The sequence below is a fragment of the Oryctolagus cuniculus genome, chromosome 13 (genome assembly GCF_051225735.1).
Source record: "Oryctolagus cuniculus isolate XC-2025 breed Fujian yellow rabbit chromosome 13, ASM5122573v1, whole genome shotgun sequence".
NCBI lineage: Eukaryota > Metazoa > Chordata > Mammalia > Lagomorpha > Leporidae > Oryctolagus > Oryctolagus cuniculus.
The window spans coordinates 51,492,636-51,513,409 of NC_142879.1; the positions used below are offsets into that span (position 1 = coordinate 51,492,636).

A 20,774-nucleotide genomic window follows, 5' to 3' on the forward strand; every position below is an offset into this window, starting at 1 on the left:
GGACATCTTCAGCCCTCATCCCCATCTCCTTTTCCTGGATGATCTCAATGTCTTGTCGTTCTGCTTCCATATCATTCTCCTATAGTCTGTTCTCAACATACTTGCCATAAGTCGATGCTATTCCATTATTCTGCAGTGTTTCAAAACATTTAAAATCCCCACAGTGGCTTTCCAGGCACTACAACTACATACCAAATCATCCCCAACCTAGATGTCTTAACACCACCATTCATTATGTGAGTGAGTTATGTGGGTCAGGAATTCAGAGTGTGATGGGGATGGCGTGTCTCTGTTCTCTGGTGGCAATTCATCTGAAAATCTGCTCACTCATGTGTCTGCAGGTTGATATATAAACCATAGGCTGACCTTCACACCTGCATGGCCTCTACAGGTGGATTGGGCTTCCTCCCAACATGGAAGCTGGGTCCTCAGGGGAAAGAGCCAGGCAGAAGTAGACTGTAGCCTTGAAGTTATACAGGATCCCTTCCATCATACTCAGGGGGTGGCGTAGTCAGTCTGTCCAGATACCAGGGAATAGAAACAGACTTCACCTCTTGATGGAGCTTGACAATGTCCAGGGTGAGTGGTGGGACCAGCAATACTGCTGTGGCCATGTTTTAGAGTACATGCTGTCATAGTGGCCCACATGATTGGACCTAGGCTGTGGCTCTGCCCTCATCTCTTCTCCCATGGAGTCCTTGTTCCAGTCCCAGTCTCCTGGGGCGCTCAGGTGTTCTGCATGAGGCCCTTCAGACTGGCTGCTCTTTCTCCCAGGTCTGCTCTGCCCGGGGAGTTTGCTGACTCCGTCCCGCTGCCCTCTGAAAACTTTTACTCAAGTGCCACCTTCCCAGTGATGCCTTCTCTGACCATCTACATTTTTTAAAAAAATTTTTTTTAAATTATTCTTCCTACAGTACTTACCACCTTCTAATGGCCTGTGCCACCTTGTTTGTTATTCTTTATTGTCTCCCCTGCCAGAATGTACACCTCCTGGAGGCAGGGATCTTTATCTCTTCTGTACACTGGTTTAGCCCAAATGCTTAGAACACTGTGTGGGAATAGGATGTGAAAAGAGAAGAGCATTTCTGGCTGGGGAATTCTGAACTTTGTATGTTTACTCCAGATCTCTGCTTCCTAGACCCACATGACAACAACTAAATCCCCATGTTAGGGTAATACACACACATAGTAGGTGCTTTAGTTATTTTTAAAAAGTAGTTTATAGGAAAAATAAATTGTGGGGAGCAACTCGGACTAGACTAAGTTACTGGAATTAAGACTTATTCTATGCATCTGCTCTCCCACAATATGGCACTGGGAGAGGAGAAAGCAGCTTCTACGCAGCTGCCTCTTGCCAACTTGAGTGATGACCTCCAGGAGCTGATCCTGCTCCTGATTGGAGGAGAGCAGCGTACTCGGCGTGTGGGCAGCCGAATTGGGATTGGCAGAGGAGGACTATAAAGGAGGAGAGAGACGGCATGCACCAGGAACATCTAAGGGGAACACCTGTGCAGCCCCCGAGAGAGCCGGCCGGCGGTGTGCCGCTCCCCCGCGGAAGTGGGGAATGTGGCAGGGGGAACCGCCCTTCCACGGAGGTGGAAGGGATGGTAGCCAACCTGGGAAGGACCAGCAGCCAACCCGGGAAGAACCAGCAGCAAACCCGGGGAGGGCCGAGCAGACAAAAGAACAGCACAGGGTCCTGTGTCGTTCCTCCACGAAGAGGGGGAGCGACATAAATGGTACAACTGAGTTTGTAGGTTAGGCCAGCAGTAGTCACTGAGAGGAAAGACTAAGTTAACAATTCTTTTCATTATATAAATTTCTATTTTTACCTTTTATGAATTAATTAAGTGTTTAATTTTTTACATTTTCATCCAAATATTTAGCTTCATTATGAGTAATTTCAGTTTTTTTTTTATTTACAAATGTATGACACTCCCCAACACCTGAACAAAATAGGATCCTGAGAAGCTCGGGGTAAGAATCCAGGAACACGAATCTGGACAGTGGCCTTTGTTTTGGCACAGTCCCCATCTAAAGAGTACTAGTGAGCCTTTTGGCATCGGTTATCTTTGACAGTAAAGGTTGAGTTACAAATGATGACAGAGCCCATAATAGCAGTAGCATTAACAGCAATAGAAATGGAAGGAGCATCGGTAATTCAGCCACCATCTTAGGGAATCCCTCAGCTGCTGCTGGGTCTTACATACATCTCAGCACCTTGCCACCTCGAGTGGAAGACATTGTCTTTCCTCAAATGAGGAAACAGAGCGTATCAGAACTTCCCCGAAGTGTGTCACATCTCTCAGGTACCCCTTCGACTTGTTGAACCATACCATCCACCCCTTCCTAAAACATTTGATGATTAGGAAGCACGGCTTTAGCTTGAGTAGTACCTGCTCTCATTACTCACTGGAGGCTGAGCAGTTGATTTTTGCCTACTTATACCATGGCATGTTCATGCTTGTTTCTCACTGAAATGGTCTACAGTCCTCTGCTGCCCCTGGTAAGGTTCCTCTCATTTAACCATGGGATGGGATTATTCCAATTTCAGGTTCTATTTCCCCATATCCCACAACCCAGCTCTAGGCTACCAAGTGGGAAGTGAGAGGCAAGAGCACATGTGATCCAGTGAGAGAGTGCTGATGAGCCACCTTTGACAGACTCAAGCAAGGGTGGCATAGTTTGGTTATCCCCAACCTCTGACACTTCTGCAGAGACCCTGGAGCCTTCAAACCTACCCCACAGATGACTCCAGACTCCATTATTGTAATAACTCCAGTTATTATAGGATATTATTATTATTAGAGGCTTCACCATGATCCTTTCACTTTTAGCTTTCAGTTGAATAGCTTTGAGTTTTGTTAAATTTTTTAGACTTATTTTTTATTTATTTAAAGACAAAGTGACAAAGGAAGATACACACACTCAGAGAAAGGGAGAGAGAAAGAGAGAGAGAGAGAGAGAGAGAGAGATGTCTTCCATCTGCCAATTCACTCCCCAATAGCCTTAAAGACCAGGGCTGGACCAGACCAAAGCCACAAGCCCAGATCTCTGTCTAGGTCTCCCATGTGGATGGCAGGGAGCCCTGGGGCCATCTTCCACAGCTTTCCCAGGTGCATTAGCAGGGAGCTGAATTCAAAGCCGAGTAGCTGGGACTCCAACCAGCACTCTAATAGGGGATGCCAGCATCACAGGTGACAGCTAAGCTCACTGCATAACAATATGGACCCCAGGTTTGCTCAGTTTTGACTGCGATTGCAATCACTTTTTATTTCTTTCTTTTTTATTTTTGCAGAAGCAGGTGTGAAGGAAAGTACTGTGAAATACATGGCAGTCCTTGAGGATAAACTAGGCAGGTAGGTAAGAGTAATTTCTATTTTACAGACTTCATGGCATATTTAGATTCTTTATTGTAATAGAATTTAGTCAAAGCAATCAAAATGAGTAGTCAATTTTTATAATAAATTAACAAAGAAAAACATAAAATGTCCTCTGAATCCTGATAGTGAAGGAGCAGGTATCAAACAAGCATTTCCCACTTGCAGATTCCTATTAAAAAGAAAATAGGTGAAGATGTTTAAAAGTGGTTGGGGGGAAAAAGACAGATACCATATGTTTTCTCTAACCTGAGGTAACTTGTAGAGTACCTAAATGTAATATATTGGAGTGAAATGGACATTTTGAGATTTTTCACAGCCCTTGTCTCTTTTGTTGAGCAACAGTTTTTTTTTTTTCTTCACACTATATGTTGAACTCCTACTTAGTGTAGGGTTAACTTTATGATCATTAAATAAACTGAAAGTAGATCTTTGTAAAAATTAAGAGTGGGAATGGGAGAGGAAGGAGGAAGAAATGCTGGACTATGGGTTGGAGGGAGGGTAGGGTGGGAAGTATCACTATGTTCCTAAATATGTGTATATGAAATACATGCAACTTGTGTAACTTAAATAAAACTTAAAACATAAAAGTGTTCAGGGGAGATTATAGGATAGTTTTCATGTTCGGTAAGAAGAAGAATCTTCCTTAGTATATTAAATCAAAAATTCATAGCTGGTATGTTTTTCTCTTTTTATTGTCTGAAGGGGTTCTTACTAAGGATTCTGAAGCAGTATGTTCATGGTTTGAAACAATATAGAAATGCACATCTTAGGTTCTGTTTTGAATCCTGAATCAAAACCGGCGTGAAAATTCCTGGTGTTTTTTTTTGTTTTTTTTTGTAACCCAATTAGGAATTTAGATTTGAGAAATGTTAAAGATGCTGCAGCATGTCAAGATGTTTCTAGTTTTTGTGGATGTGTATTTATGAAAATAAATCCCAGTCACCAGAATGTGTTCCTAATTAAAGGAACAAGTACCAGAATGTAATATGCACGTTCTTCCCAGGGAGCCATTTAGTTTTATGGAGAGCATTTTGCTACTACTTTGGAGATTGTTAAGCAACTCTTTAGATAGGTTATGCCTTAAACCTTTCTCTGCTAGGATAATGCCATTGGCTAAAAATACTGCCTTTCCCTTAGGACATGTTGAGAGGAACAGCTCACTGAACCCTACTCTTCAGGATAAGCAAGATATTTATCCTGAGCCAGGGGATTTATTCTAGTGCTAGGGGAGCAAGCCCTAGTACTGCGCTGATCATTCTCCAGCTCCTTCGCCCACAGACAGGAGGAGAGCTTTGGTGCTGGGGGCTAGGGAGGGCAGACTTTTGAGGTAGCTGAGCATCTGCACATCTATGTCTGGCTTTCTCCTGTCCTAGGGATTCTAAGGCAGGTTTCAGCCGTGTGCCTCTTGATCTTCACTGTGGCTACTATTTTTATTTACCCATAAGCACCAGATACATTCCCAGTTACATTAGTTTACTCAGCCGCATATTGTAGCCATGAGACATGACTATTGCTAGATGCCTGTTTCATTTGCCACTCTATCATTCATAAACAACCCAACTTCAGGGAAAGACTCACTTTCACTTTCTGTTGTTATAAAATTGGAGTAAAAGAAGCTATCTTCTGGGGCCAGTGTGCAGATTTAATTAAACACTGTATGTCAAGCACTACCATGGTTAGCAGTCAGCAAATGTGAGCTCCTTTTACCTCCTACTTCATCTGCTCTTCGTTATCCTTATCTTCAAAATTGATGAAACACTCACACCCAAGGTTCGCCCTCTTACTTTCCACACTGGCCCTTCCTCCTGTGTACCAGCCCAGTACCCAGCCCACCCCCCACCTGGCTAACAGAATGGGAACCAAGGATTCATGCTGCTTCCTCTTCCCTCCTTTCCCACTCAGGTCCCAGGTCCTGTCCATTCTGCCTCTTTGATATCTCACAAGCCTGCCTACTTTCACCCTGTGAGCATGGACCTGTCTTCTCTCACTGAATGACCACGATAGCTGCATCTGCTCCTGTTTCCAGTGTTGCCCTTTCATTTAATTTGCCATGTGGCCTTGAAGGAGTATCTTTAGACACCAATCTGGTCATCACAGAAGGCTGTCTGTCCATCATCCTAAGGATACAGTTCACAGTACTCCTCCACGTGACCTCTGCATGTCCTTGAATATTACCCATCACCACCCCCTCATACTTGCTGATACCATTGTGGTTTTTTTTTTTTTTTAAGGAAAAGAAATGAATTTATAAGAGAATGTGTACTAAATTGAACCATGTGAAATCACTGCCATATGCCCATTTTGGACCTAGAGAAATGGCAGTTTTGCATGGTTCACCCCGATACTGTGCGCCTTGCAGTACTCATCTTCAGGAAGGTCAGGCACTGTGACCTGAGACTGGCTGGTCTTCTTCCATGACTCACATCCATGTGCTTGGAATGCTCATCCCCTTCTCCTGTTGCACGTGCTCTGTGATGGGCCTCTCCAAGTTCTGTCCCCATCAGATGCTTGTCTTTCTAATCCTTTCCATCCTTCAAGTTCTAGATTTCTCTGTTGTCATACCTGCCATGATTCTCTAAGACAGCATGATGTACTCTCTGTTTCCAAGTCTCCCTCTCAGATATGGTAAGGCTAAGTCTGTCTTGTCCAGGGGTGTCTCCATAGTGATTTCCAGTATTGCATGGCATGGGATGCCTAACAAACATGTACTGAACGCAACCAATAGCCCGTCTCATCTCCCATCGCCTTCCACCTCTATCCTTGCCTCTCCAGCCTTCTCAGTGTTCCCAAAGCACCATGTTTTTGTCCTCTTGATCAACACATAATAGTCACCTCAGATCCCACCAGTCTCAAATGACCAGAATGGTAGCTGGCCCTTCCTACAGCATACTCCTTGAGGGTTCTTCGGGTTGTTGTGCCAAGCTGTTGAGAGGCCAGGCTCATCTGTTTGAACTGAAATGAAATAACAATGAAACAATGAAATTGCAAAGAGAGAGTTCTTCCAGGAGCCTATAACCCTCTGTTACTAGGCAGTTTTATTGCTGCCTCAGAACCAGGAGCCCTGAATACTGATGTGTACTTTCCGTGGGATTCGCTCATGATCTGTGTTAGTCATGGCTCCTTCCCAAGGGAATCAACCTCCTAAATCACAAAAATGGCTTTTTCAGTGCTTGATACAGTTTGCATCATAATGGCTGCTCAATTAATACCACAAGATATTGACCAATGCAAGATGAGATGCCGATGGAAGCCTTTGTTGTCTAGTTCCACCATCTGGTCTGATCGCTTGGTCTGATAGGGGTTTAGAAAGAGTAGGAGAGAGCCAAATGGGTTGCTTTTTTCACATTACAACGTTGTAGAGGACACAATTAAGAAAAGAGCTATGAGATTCAAATCTGGCTAGTCACAGTTTTGAAGACAAGGCTAAAAAACAACAATTTGTTACTATGTCAAAGTACACAGAGTCCTAGAAACCCAAATACTAAGACAAATACAGGCAGACTTAACATCTACTCTCTTTCAAGAATGTTGAGTGAATTAGACAGTTAGGAAGTATCTGATGCTATCAGCTACTCAAAGATATATCTTGCATTACACAGAACAAAAGTGGCCAAATTATACATGAGGACTTTTAGCATATTTTTTTTCTTTTTCTTTTTTTTATGAAAGAGAGAGTTATAGAGAGAGAGGTAGAGTCAGAGAGAGAGAGAGAGAGGTCTTCCATTCCGTTGGTTCACTCCCCAAATGACCGCAATGGCCAGAGCTGAGCTGATCTGAATTCAGGAGCCAGGAGCTTCTTCTGGGTCTCCCACGCAGGTGCATGGGCCTAAGGACTTGGGCCATCTTCTACTGCTTTCCCAGGCATAGCAGAGAGCTGGATCGGAAGAGGAGCAGCTGGAACCTGAACTGGCGCCCATATGGGATGCCAGCACTGCATGTCGGGGCTTTAACCTGTTGTACCACAGCCTTGGCCCAAGCGTATATTTCAACAAAGGTTTGCCTTGCAGTCATCTAAGTTGTAAGTTAAATGTATGCATGTTCCTGTTATTATTTTCAGAAAGGACAGTCACAGTTTATAGATTGTTCTTTGCTTATATTTCCACCTGATTCAGGGATATGCCTCTTTTCTCTGTCTACTACAGCCTGAATAGCCAGGAGGATGGTGTGATCAGGAGTGCATGATCAGCATGATTAGTCTTTGGATGCTTTCCCCTCTCTTCCCATGCTATTGCTTTGGACATGGCCCATTAAATAATCTCCTAACAGCCTCACTCCTTCTGGCCTCACACCCTTCTCCCACAGCCAGAATGACTTTATTACCATCTTCCTGGGCTCTTTTTGGATATAGCATAAATTCCAAGTCCTTGCATATCATCACACTCTCCAAGCACTGATTTTTCTGTGTGTTCTGTACAACATCTAAAAGGAAAGGAGCAATCCATTCATGAGGCTGCAGCCTTCTCGTCTGGCCTGCTCACTCTAATCCCCACCTGCACGAGGTGTCTGATTCCAGGCTAGCGGAACACTCAGTTCCCCAGGTGACCTGTACTCCGCAGCAGTGCCTTTGTGGAGCTTCCCCAGCTAGCCTCTGGGAGCACACTCACCCTCAGTCTCTGCACAGTAATCCTGCCCCATCAAGCTTTCTGCCCTCTTCCCGATTCTTTCTTGGTACCCATTATCACAAACCAAACAGTACCCATTATCACAAACCAAACAGTCTATTGTAATGACTTCTCTTTCATACTATAAGGCTGTGAGCGCCTTCAAGATGGATTCTATACCTTATTTGCCTGATATTCCAAGTAGCTAGCATGCTTTTTGACATGTAATAAACATTAATTTAGAGTTAATGCAAGAATGAAAGGATAAAGAGCAAACATATATTAGAAATTTATTTTCAATTATTAGATTAAAAAAAAAGGCAGCCTGTGAGATACAATGTCCAAGCCCAGTTGTCTTGTCAATTAAGTCTTAGAGGCATATAGTAGACTATGTACTCTTAAAGTCTGTGTATGTATTTGTGTATATATTCTTTTTAAAAATAGTTTATATATTTTTGAACATCAAATTTAGAGAGAGAGATATGCAGAGACAGAGAGCTTACATCTACTGGTTCACTCCCTAAATGTTTGCAGTGGCCAACACTGGGCCAGGCCAAAGCCAGGAGCCAGAAGCTTCTTCCAGGTCTCCTACATGGCTTGCAGGGGCCCACGCACTTGTGCCATCCTCTGCTGCTTATCCCAGGCTAATAGCAGGGAGCTGGATCAGAAGTGGCACAGCTGGGACATGAACTGGCACTCATTTGGGATGTTGGCATTGCAGGTAGCAGCTTTACCTTCTATTCCACAATGCTGACCCCGTTATATAACTTCTTAAAGAGCTTTGTCTACTTGTTTTGAAATAAAGGTTAAGCATGATTTTTTTTTGAGATTTATTTATATGTATACTTGAAAGTCAGAGTTGGAGAGAGAGAGAGAAAAGGAGAGACAAAGAGGGAGAGCCTCCAACTGCTGGTTCATCCCCCAAATCACAGCAACAGCCAGGGCTGGACCAGGCTGAAGCCAGGAGCCAAGGTCTTCCTCTAGGTCTCCCATGCAGGTGTGGGGCCCGAGTACCTGGGCTATCCTCCGCTGTCCTCCCAGGTGCACCAGCAGGGAGCCGGTTCGGAAGCAGAGCAGCAGGGACTTGAATCAGTGCCCATATGGGATGCTGGTGTGGCAGGCAGTATCTTTACCTGCTTTATGCCACAGTGCTGGCCCCAAGTATGATACTTTGACCTAACCTGTTTTCACTTATGACTTAACCTTGCTTTAATTTCTGTATTCTGAATTGTTACATATTCTCTGTTCATTATCTCAAAGTCAAATGAGGCATTCAAAAGTCCTTACTTTATAGATGGGTTACATTTTTATATAAAGCTTTTATTTAATAAATATAGATTTCATAAGTATAACTTTTGGATTATAGTGGTTATAGAGGGGTTACATTTTAAAATCAATATTATATTTTATCCCTAACCACTGTACCATAGGAATTCATTATTGTCCAATGGCAAGCTCATGTCTTTGGCTTGTCTAAGGGCTCTGAGCCCTACTCCTATGAATGTGTGTAGTGGGTTCCTTTTAAGAGCATGTGGTTTCTTGTTTCCATGAATAATGACAAATTTCTCCCCTTTCTAGAATCTCTCAGTTCTCTCTTTGCTTCTTCCCCTGAAGTTGAACATAAAACTTTGCCACAAACTGAAAGTATAGTTTAGTATTTTTGCTCCCTTGTACCCTGCAGCTTTCCTTGTTTGTTTTGAGTGTGTATCATACTTTTCTAATCAGAAAAGAAAACTGAAAAATCATTAAAATCTGTTTTGAACATGGAAGTTGTTAGAAGCCTCCTTAGAGACCTTCTCAGCTTTAGAAGGAACTGTCAAGAACTCATTGGTCTTTTCTGAAACAGAGACTGAAATTTTTTTTTTCTAAATATGATCTAGTTCTTAAAAAAAAGGCTTAGTTTCTAATTATCTTGACATTTCAATATGAACAGTCTGAACTGACATGGTAGCCAAATTAACTCACTCAGCTAATGCCTGGAGAAGGCCAGCAAGGTGGGAAATTGCCATAGTGGTTTCTGCCTGGGACCCTCACCTCCCTTCCAGCCTGTTCTTGTTGATAGTTCTGCCTTTACACCAGGAGTCAGAGAAACCAGAGTCAGACCATCTATTAGAGTTGGAAATCGCTCACTTGGCAAAATGGTATTGACCTTCCATGTAAGTCAGGCACAGTGTTAGTCATGGAAGGTCATGGTAAGGAGAAGACTGAGGCAATGTCCTGGCATTCAAAGAGAGCACCCTCTAGTTGGGAGGCAGCACTATACCCAACATTGTTCTGTGTGGGATGCTCCCAAGTGTCTGCTCAGAGACCAAGATCTGTTCCGTCACTCAAGGCTCCCCGGGCTGACTAGTTGGATCCAAAAGCAAGTGTCAACTGCCAGCTGCCCATGATCTAATGAAAGTGGGATCTAGGACTAAAGAGGGAATCTTCAGAGCATTTGCTTCCTAAGCAGGTGCATACAAGAAGATACCCTGGGGTGTGGGAAAACATTTTAGAATTTCTATTTTACGCTTCTTCAGTTTCACTCATTTAAATGCTGTCTTTTAAAATGTTTAATATGGGGGCGGGCATTTGGTACAGCAGTACCAAATGGGGCACCTGCATCCCATATCTGAGTGTCTCTGTTACAGTCCCACTTCCTCTGCTGCCTGTTCAGCTTCCTGCTAATGAACACTGTAGGAAATGCAATTTGGGTCCCTACCATCAAGTATTTGGGTCCCTACCACCAACATGGGAGACCTGGACTGGGCTCCAGGCCCCTGGCTTCAGCCTAGTCCATCCTTGGCTTTTGCAGGCATTTGATTAGTAAATTAGCAGATGGAAGCACTCTCTTTCTCCCTCTCTCTTCTCTGCCTTTCAAATAAAATGAAAAATTAATAAGTGGAAATTTTTTTTTTTTTTTTTTTTTTTTTTTTTTTTTTTTTGACAGGCAGAGTGGACAGTGAGAGAGAGAGACAGAGAGAAAGGTCTTCCTTTGCCGTTGGTTCACCCTCCAATGGCCGCTGCGGTCGGCGCGCTGCGGCCGGCGCACCGCGCTGATCCGATGGCAGGAGCCAGGAGCCAGGTGCTTTTCCTGGTCTCCCCTGGGGTGCAGGGCCCAAGCACCTGGGCCATCCTCCACTGCACTCCCTGGCCACAGCAGAGAGCTGGCCTGGAAGAGGGGCAACCGGGACAGAATCCGGTGCCCCGACCGGGACTAGAACCCGGTGTGCCGGCGCCGCTAGGCGGAGGATTAGCCTAGTGAGCCGCGGCGCCGGCCTTAAGTGGAAAATTTTAAAATAATTTTATGTATACATTAGGCCGGCGCCGCGGCTCACTAGGCTAATCCTCCGCCTTGCGGCGCCGGCACACCAGGTTCTAGTCCCGGTCGGGGCGCCGGATTCTGTCCCGGTTGCCCCTCTTCCAGGCCAGCTCTCTGCTGTGGCCAGGAAGTGCAGTGGAGGATGGCCCAAGTACTTGGGCCCTGCACCCCATGGGAAACCAGGAGAAGCACCTGGCTCCTGCCTTCGGATCAGCGCGGTGTGTTGGCTGCAGCACGCTGGCTACGGCGGCCATTGGAGGGTGAACCAACGGCAAAGGAAGACCTTTCTCTCTGTCTCTCTCTCTCACTGTCTACTCTGCCTGTCAAAAAAAAAATTTTATGCATACATTAGTATATGTAAACCATTTATGAAACAAATATTAGTACATATTCATAATCTTTACTGATGAGTTCACACTTTAAAAAAATTAGAGATACTACTGCAGAGAATTTTCATTTCCTTATTTTTTGATACTAAGCCAGGTGTCACATTTAGCCTTCTTTGTCTTCACAACCACAAAAGAAAAAGAGTTAATTGCACAGCAGAAAAGCCAGCAGATTACACAGAAGAGGTACAAGAGGCAGAGACTTAAAGACTGAAGGGGGAGATAATGACAAAAGGCCAAGAGAGAACCTAAAATGTGATCAGTATTGGTACTTCAAGCGGGGCTGCCAGAGCTTTTTTCAGGAGTGGTCCCTGCCCCTGCCCCCCCAGCATAACAGCTGAAAGCATAAGGGTCTTTTTATCCCAGGTTGCAACCTCAAACTTGACTGAGCAGTGCTTGCTTTTGTGATAGGCATGGAGGCTGTTCATTTACTACCTAACAGGAGTTTCCGAATGACTGGAGAGACAGGCATTTCACAACACAGAAAACATGAGACCTGGGACACCTGCATTCCATATCAGAGGGCCTGAATTCAAGTCCTGGCTCTGTTTCCCATTCCAGCTTCCTGATAATGCACATCGGGGAAGTAGCACAAGATAGCTTAAGTACTTGGGTCTCTGCTGCCAACCACATGGGAGACCCAAACTGAGATCTAGTTTCCAGACTTTGGCCTGGCTGAGCCCCAGCTGTTGCAGTCATTTGGAGAGTGAACCAGTGGATCAAAGTCCTCAGTCTTTCTCTCTGCCTTTCAAATAAAACAAAATAATTTTTTAAATGAATAGAATTCGATGAGATCCCCAAAATAATCCTCATTATTCCAAATTGAGCAAGGTAATTTTGAGCTTCCTGTGCACTGGGAAGCTCTTGCAGCCCGCATTGAACTTACTGTCAACACTGTAAAGAAATGAGCACAAGTAATGGCAGTCAGTGCATTGCAGCTGGCTGCTGTTCCCCCGGTATGGGGTGCATGGGGACACCTCTGCTAGCTTGTTCATGCTTTTGAGTGTTTTGTCATAGACAGGTGCCTTCCACCTCTCCTGCTCTGCAGTCCCTGTTCTCCCCCACCTCACCTGTTCCTGGAGAGTTCGTTGCCTTTCCCACTACTTAATGGCCTTGACCCCTCTTTGTTTTTGTCTGCAGTCTCAGAAAGACAGAGATTCTCAGTTTCTTTGCATCCCTGCATCAACTCTGTTCCCAAATAGGGACTGATTGCATCAGCTGTGCCTCTCTCTTTAGAGCAGAGGAGAGTTTAGGACACAGAGACTGAGAAAGACATCACCCCTTTCTCATCCCTACCTGATAAGTGGTCTCCCTGACTGAGCAGTCGCCTGACTACCCTGCTGGATTCTGTTGAGGTAGATGGAGCCCTCAGTGGTTTCTCCAGGTTCTGGCTCCAGTGTTGCCTCCAGGCTGATTCTCACTTTCTAGATCATGCTGCCCTGAAAATTTAGTTTAAGTATTATCTGTCTACTTTCCTCAACCCACTGCCTGCCCAGAGTTCACACACCCAGTGAATACTTGTGACTTCATCCATTGGTGGGAAGCATTTACAGCCTAAGCCCACATTTCCCTTCTAAAACCAGATACATTGATCCCACACATCATATTCATGAGCCTTCATGAAAATATTCATTGTTGGATTTATCCTTCTGTGACCTTTGAAACTTGGCTACATATATTGTCTAATTTTACAGGAGAAATAATGATCTTAACTAGCCTATTGTTCGAAATCCAAACTGATAAAATATATAAAGCTCTTCATTCTACTAAATTCTCCATAATAATTAACTTGATATATAATCATTGATTCCTTATATTTAGTTTTTACCTTGTTTCATCTTATCCCAGAGGAAAAAAATGCTAAGTTCACTAATAATGATATTTCATGCATATATAAAGATATATACACATATAGAAAAAATAATAAAATATAACAAAATATTTGAATTAAAAATAGTTTAAAAATAAGGAGTTAAAAACCAGACTAGGAGGCCGGCGCCGCGGCTCACTAGGCTAATCCTCCACCTGCGGCGCCGGCACACCGGGTTCTAGTCCCGGTCGGGATGCCAGGTTCTGTCCCGGTTGTCCCTCTTCCAGGCCAGCTCTCTGCTGTGGCCAGGGAGTGCAGTGGAGGATGGCCCAAGTGCTTGGGCCCTGCACCCCATGGGAGACCAGGAGAAGCACCTGGCTCCTGCCTTTGGATTAGCGCGGTGCGCCGGCCGCAGCGTGCCAGCCGCGGCGACCATTGGAGGGTGAACCAACGGCAAAAGGAAGACCTTTCTCTCTGTTTCTCTCTCTCACTGTCCACTCTGCCTGTCAAAAAAAAAAAAAAAAAAAAGACTAGGGAAAATAACTGGTAATGTTTAGATGGGAATTAGACTCACCACCATAGTAGCTTGTTACTGAATGAAGTTTCAAACAATAAGTATATAAAACTAAGTAGCATTTTATAAGGTAAATGTAAATGATATAATTTCTTACAAATTTTTAGGTCTGTTTTGGCTTTATAATTTGCTATTTTCCATTTCTGTGAACTCTAGCAATAACATATTACTCAGAAATAACCTTTTTTCCTGAAATATTCATTTATCATGAAATTTCCTTCTCAGAGTTCTCAGACCAAAATCCAAAGATCTATATGGAATTCTTCAGAAAGAGAAAGCAAAACTCCATCATCCAGAACCTCAGCTCCCCCTATTCCTAGAGCAGGAGAAGTGCCAGATACAGGAGTCAACAGGATGGGTCTTATTTCCCTTGAGGCACTACATTTAAAACAAAAACTAGGAGTCCTGAAATATAAACAACTTCTGGTCCCATTTCCATATCCCATGATGATCTCTGAGGTTGGCAGCAACTCTGTCCACCACCAATTTGCTGAAGTCAACCTGGAGACTACAGGGAGGCCCCCGATTAATAATTCCTTTCCTGAATATTATAGAGAACCAGAAGCATTCAAAGGACAAATCTGGAAGCGCGTAGTTCAAACATGAGTGTAGCTTCTTTTAAAAATATTATTTGGCCATTGGAGGGTGAACCAATGGTAAAGGAAGACCTTCCTCTCTGTCTCTCTCTCACTGTCCACTCTGCCTGTCAAAAAAAAAAAATAAATAAAATAAAAAATATTATTTGAGAGGCAGAGGCAGAAAGAATGTACACAGACAGAGAAATCTCCCACCCACTGATTTATTTCCCAAAGGCCCACAACAGCCAGGACTGGGTCAGGCCAAAATCAGGAGCCTGGAACTCAATCCAAGTCTCCCGTGTGGGTGGCAGGAACTCAAGCACTTGAACATCACCTGCTGCGTGTACATTTGGCAGGGAGCTAGAATCAGGCTCAGAGCCAGGACTCGAACCCTAGCACTCTGATATGGGATGGCATCTCAGCTGCCACCATAGCATCTGCACCAAACATCCACCCCAGGGTATGGCCACTTTTTAACTGTTTCCCTTCACTAGGTTAATGAGTCTCTTTTAGACTTGATTTCCGGCCGGCGCCGTGGCTCAATAGGCTAATCCTCCACCTAGCGGCGCCAGCACACCGGGTTATACTCCCGGTCGGGGCGCCGGATTCCGTCCCGGTTGCCCCTCTTCCAGGCCAGCTCTCTGCTGTGGCCAGGGAGTGCAGTGGAGGATGGCCCAAGTGCTTGGGCCCTGCACCCCGTGGGAGACCAGGAGAAGCACCTGGCTCCTGCCATCGGATCAGCGCGGTGCGCCGGCCGCAGCGCACCAGCCGTGGCGGCCATTGGAGGGTGAACCAATGGCAAAAGGAGGAAGACCTTTCTCTCTGTCTCTCTCTCTCACTATCCACTCTGCCTGTCAAACAAAGAAAAAAAAAAAAGACTTGATTTCCCATTATAATAATGAGGAAATAATAGAATGTTTCTTGTAAACAATAAGGGATTAATAAATCATAGTTGTTATTAATAGCAGTTACGGCACCATGAAAATTATGAAAAGAAAAAAATCTACGAGTCTTTTTTTTAAAACAGCCCTTATTTTATAAAACCAATTCATGCTGATGAAATTGTGGGAAGAGGAGAGCTGTTCTAGCTAACACCCTCCATTAAGGATTTGCCAAACCTCCTTGATTATCCAAACACTCAGTTTTTTCTGCTGTCTGTCCTTTGGCCAACTGTTAGCACCTCCTGCAGAGGGTGGAAAGGGAAAGAAATAAGGTAATTGTGTTCTCGTTAATGGCTGTGACCAGCGATTTAGAGCCTCCACTGGCTCCTACTGCGAAATGAGGAGATCCTAGGGTGAGCTGCTGCCGCAAGGGCCAGTCTGCCTGCCTCTTTCGGGAGCTGTTGAGCTTGGGAGAACCTGAGCTCACAGGCTCCGGAGTTCAGATGCTGGGGAGCATTCCCCATCTCCGCTGAGTTTCACAAAGCCCCATGGCACCTCATCTTGACCTTCTGTGGAGCTCAGAATAAATCACTCTTACCCCAGAGAGACCATTTTGGGGGGACACAGTAACTCTAATATACTTGCTTCTTCCCCTCCGATGTTTTCCTTGGAGAAAGGAAAAATGCTGCCCTTGACTGGGAGTAGACAGGAGAAAAGATTAGAAGTGAGGCCTGTGGACTTGTGCGGTGAGGGCCTTCTTCCCGGGACTCAGTTCTTTGGGGAAAATCTGGGTATCATAAACAATGGAACAAGAATTGGAATAAGGAAGAGGACGTTAGTCACCTGTCATCATTTTCATTGCTAGAAATATTTCAGCATTGAACTGGATGTAGTGCTCTTTTAAAAAGATAGCTGCACCTCAGCAAAAAATAATTACCATGATGTTAATGAATAGAACAAAAACAATCATTTAAGCAAAAGGCTTTGGTAGCAGATTGCACTGTAGTTTATGGAGTTCAATCCAAAGATTCTCTGCTTTAAAGCAATGATCTGATCACTCTGCCCACTGAGATCAATTAGGAAATCAACCAACATTTAAGGAGTCCCAAGAGTTGGCAAGGTGCCCGGTGATTGAGGCAAGAGAAGTTCTTGTACTATTTATGTAGTTTAAGTTGACAGAAAGACATTTGGTCGTGACTGCTAGGTTAGACTGAGCTTAAGCAAGGCAGTCTGCAGAGGTTATGTCCATGGTCCTCCACATGTGTGCCTACACACCTAGTAAGGTGTGTGAGTGCACTTCACAGTGTGCTCATTTCAAGACACCTGTCATGTTTTAAAAAGAAAATGATAACTGACCAATCGGGAATGTCCAAACTAAGGTAGTTAGACAAACTCAAGAGAAACCATTGTAACTTAAGTGTTTTTCCTAGCTTTGGCTGGGAGTTGAGCTATCTTTCAGAAAAATTAATTGCTGTACTGATGGAAACCCCAGTAGGTAGATATCCAATTTGTCTTTAATTAAACAAGAAGACATTTTAATGATTCAAGGAAGAGTTGTCAAGATCATATGATAGTTTAATTTGCTACCCTGGTATGAAACTGTTAGCTTTAGACACACAAATCACAAAAGTCACACTCCTCATGGAATTTCTCCCATGCTAACTTTTAGCACAGTCATTTTCAAGACTGCTCAATGCCCTTATCTCACCTTGTGGATGACAGTGCTGCGACAGCCGTGGCAAATGTAGAGTAGACAAAATATTACGCACAACATTTTCTATGACTCATTCTGTTCCTTTTTCTTAGCCACCCTGAGTCATACAACAGCTGGGAGAACATTAGCTACAAGGGAGTGAGCTGCAGACATTCTCTGTGCTGGGCTGCATCCTATTATATCTGGGAGCTCATACTAGGATGGATTCTAAATCCCTTATCACTACCACCTCAGGCGGAAAACAGTTTTTTTTCCCTCTGTTGCTGCTGATGTAAAGATGACATTTCACGAGCTGAAATTTTATGTGATAGTATTGTATGCTAAGCCTCAAATGATAATTCTGTAGCCCCATTCATCACAGAAACAGAGCCTTTCATCTGGGCTTCTTTAAAAAAAAAAAAAAAGTCTCCAACAGAAACCATGAAATTATTTAGTGGACTAAGGAGGAGAAGCGAATCACCAAAGTAACGACTTGTGACAATTACACAAAGCAATTTGACTGAGTTATTCCTTTACTATTCTGTCAGTGGGAAAATAAGCGAACACCCTGGCTATCAGCTGTGGTTTCGCAATAGATGTGTTCCACCTGTGCAGATTGGTAATGCTGCTACCCCCTCTCACTTTGCAAGTGAACTCGAGCCTGTCTCTTCTAATTGACTCCTTGTCTCTGGAATTTTCTTGATGTGCTGCTGCTTAGTGGAATTTACCTTTGTTTTGATGATGGCGTTGTCAACTCTTACAGTCACAGAATGGAAATTGTTCTAGAGGGTTGCTTTGGCACCAGTGTGCTCATTTGCATGGCTTAGTGGAGCATGCAGGAGAGATGTGTTTCTGAGAGATGTCATGCCCTCCTACTTGCCACAGGGGCTGGATCTCACCTGTAGTATGTTTCATCAAGTTCTGTACATCTGCAAGTGACTGTGAATCCTTCTGACTCAATGGGGTTACTCAAGTGTGACTTGTGCGGCTTCAAAACGAATGTGGCCTTGTCCTTGTTTCACATGGTAGCAGCATTTAGACCCTTAGGTGGAAGCTGCAAAGATGGGAGCTTGCTTCTCATCCCAAGACACTCTGGTCTGTTAAGGAAGAAGGATTATTCTCTTAAGACTGAACGGGACAGTATCCAGAGGTTCAAATCCCAAGAGATGGACTTCTGAAAGCAAATTGCTCATTTGGCTTTGGTTGTCATGTTTCTCTAAGTTTGTTTCTCTAAGTTTGACTCTTAATAAAAGCCACGTGCTTCATGACCAGAACTCTGAAAGCAGATAAGAGAAGAGCTACTGATGTGTCAGCTGCTCTGAGAGTCCACACTGCTGGAGTCAGTGCTGTTGGAGTCACTCGGTTGCTCTGAAAGAGTCCACACTGACGGAGTCAGTGCTGCTGAACCCAAGCATAGGAAATAAACAAGGTGAGCTGTAAGGGTTAGGAAAAAGCAAATACACTGTTCCAGAGAGGGGTGACTCATGTTTTAGTTGTGGAGCGTATGGGCATAGTTCCAACATGAAGCTTGCGATATTGTGGTGGTTTTTTTTGTTTTTGTTTTGTTTTTGTTTTTTTTTTTGATAGGCAGAGTGGACAGTGAGAGAGAGAGAGACAGAGAGAAAGGTCTTTCTTTGCCATTGGTTCACCCTCCAATGGCCACTGCGGCCGGCGCACCGTGCTGATACGATGGCAGGAGCCAGGTGCTTTTCCTGGTCTCCCATGGGGTGCAGGGCCCAAGCACTTGGGCCATCCTCCACTGCACTCCCTGGCCACAGCAGAGAGCTGGCCTGGAAAAGGGGCAACCGGGACAGAATCCGGTGCCCCGACCGGGACTAGAACCCGGTGTGCCGGCGCCGCAAGGCGGAAGATTAGCCTAGTGAGCCATGGTGCCGGCCAGATATTGGGTTCTAACTCTACTTTGTTCTGTGACCTGCCCCAGTCACCTCATTTTATAGATCCTAGTCCATTGTCATTTTAGGGATTGAGAAGCTAGCCAGGACAACATTTTGCTGTTTAAGGAAAGACCAAATAAGCATTTGGGAGATGGCCATGGTTTATTCAAAGGTCTAAAAGCAGGAATTCAGGGACAGGGCTTGCTGGTTCAGGAGGAATTTCAGTCAAAGTAGGCTTTTCCAGTGTCCTTCCGATCTACATCACATGGGATCATGGACGCTGCTGACCTGGTTGTCTGGCTTTGAAACATCAGAGTAGGCATCTTTGAGGATGTGATTGATAAATATCATCAATAATGTGCTAAACGCCAGTTAGTTTCTGTTAACTCTTGAAGTCCTGAATTAAGATCTGTATTTATAGTATAATCACATGCATCTATCCTATCCTACAGCTGCCCTCCCTCAAACCCTAAAAAATGGAGCTTGCATTTTCTTGCCAACAGAGATTGTAAGAGTCAGGTGGGAGCAAGACATCCATTTACCAAAAAAAAGGTGTATTAATAACAATAACAGAGAAGCCATCCAGATACTACTTGGAATTTTCAGAACCAAACAGGTCAAAGGCTAGAAAAGCCAGCTGTGTGGTCACTGGCAGGCAAGTTATGACCTGGAGGGCCTTCTGCACTCCCACTCCAAACTAACATTCGCTCCCTTGAAGCGGGGGCTGTGTCTGGAGTTGTGAGTGGGTGGGGTTTCTTTTCCTTATGAGTGTAAATATTTATGTCTGCAGCTCGGTATGCACTGCAGCCGTATTCCTCAAGCTGCCGTCTGTGGAGTTCGCACACAGGCAGGGTGCAGCCGAGTCAAAGCAGCAGCAGAGAAGCGTGCTCAGGTATGTGGAGCCTGCAGCAGAAGGGTGGTGGTGTGGACTCAGGGCTGCCCTTCCTGTGGTCTTAGCGAGGGACACGTGCGTCTCCCGCATGTGTAGCTTTGCATCACCTCAGAGGCTCAAGGTGATTAAAAACACATTAAGGAAATACTCAGACCATGACAGCATGTAAAATAAACTCAACAGCCTTTAAAATCAACAAAGTTGATCATTTCTTTTGTTTTTTAAAATTTGCATAGTTGAGGTTGACAGTGTGATATTGTGGGTATATATAAATAGTAAAATGGGGGCTGGCATTGTGATGTTATGGGTTACACCACCACCTGCGATACTGGTATCCTATACGGATAGTGGTTCGAGTCCTGGCTGCTTCAATTCTAATCCAGCTCCCTGATAATGTGCCTTGGAAGGCAGCAGAGGATGGCCCAAGAGCTTGAGCCCCTATACCCATGTGGGAGACCTGAAAGAAATTCCTGGCTCCCAGCATCCTATTGAATGGGGAAAAGTTGGAAGCATTTCCACTGAAATCTGGCACCAGGCAGGGATGCCCACTCTCACCACTGCTATTTAACATAGTTCTGGAAGTTTTAGCCAGAGCCATCAGACAAGAAAAAGAAATCAAAGGAATACAAATCAAGAAGGAAGAAATCAAACTATCCCTCTTTGCAGACGATATGATTCTGTACTTAGAGGATCCAAAGAACTCTACTAAGAGACTATTGGAACTCATAGAGGAGTTTGGCAAAGTGGCAGGATATAAAATCAATGCACAAAAATCAACAG

The 20,774-nt window shown here is 44.4% G+C and overlaps 1 protein-coding gene across 1 annotated transcript in view; it reads left to right on the plus strand.

Moving 5' to 3' along the window:
* The window catches only part of DISC1 (DISC1 scaffold protein), a 360,091-nt gene that overhangs the window by 260,262 nt on the left and 79,055 nt on the right, over nt 1–20,774 (plus strand). The window contains exon 10 of the mRNA XM_008268257.5: nt 3,299–3,359. Within this exon, the coding sequence (XP_008266479.2) occupies nt 3,299–3,359 (61 nt within the window). The remainder of the gene's footprint in view (nt 1–3,298; nt 3,360–20,774) is intronic.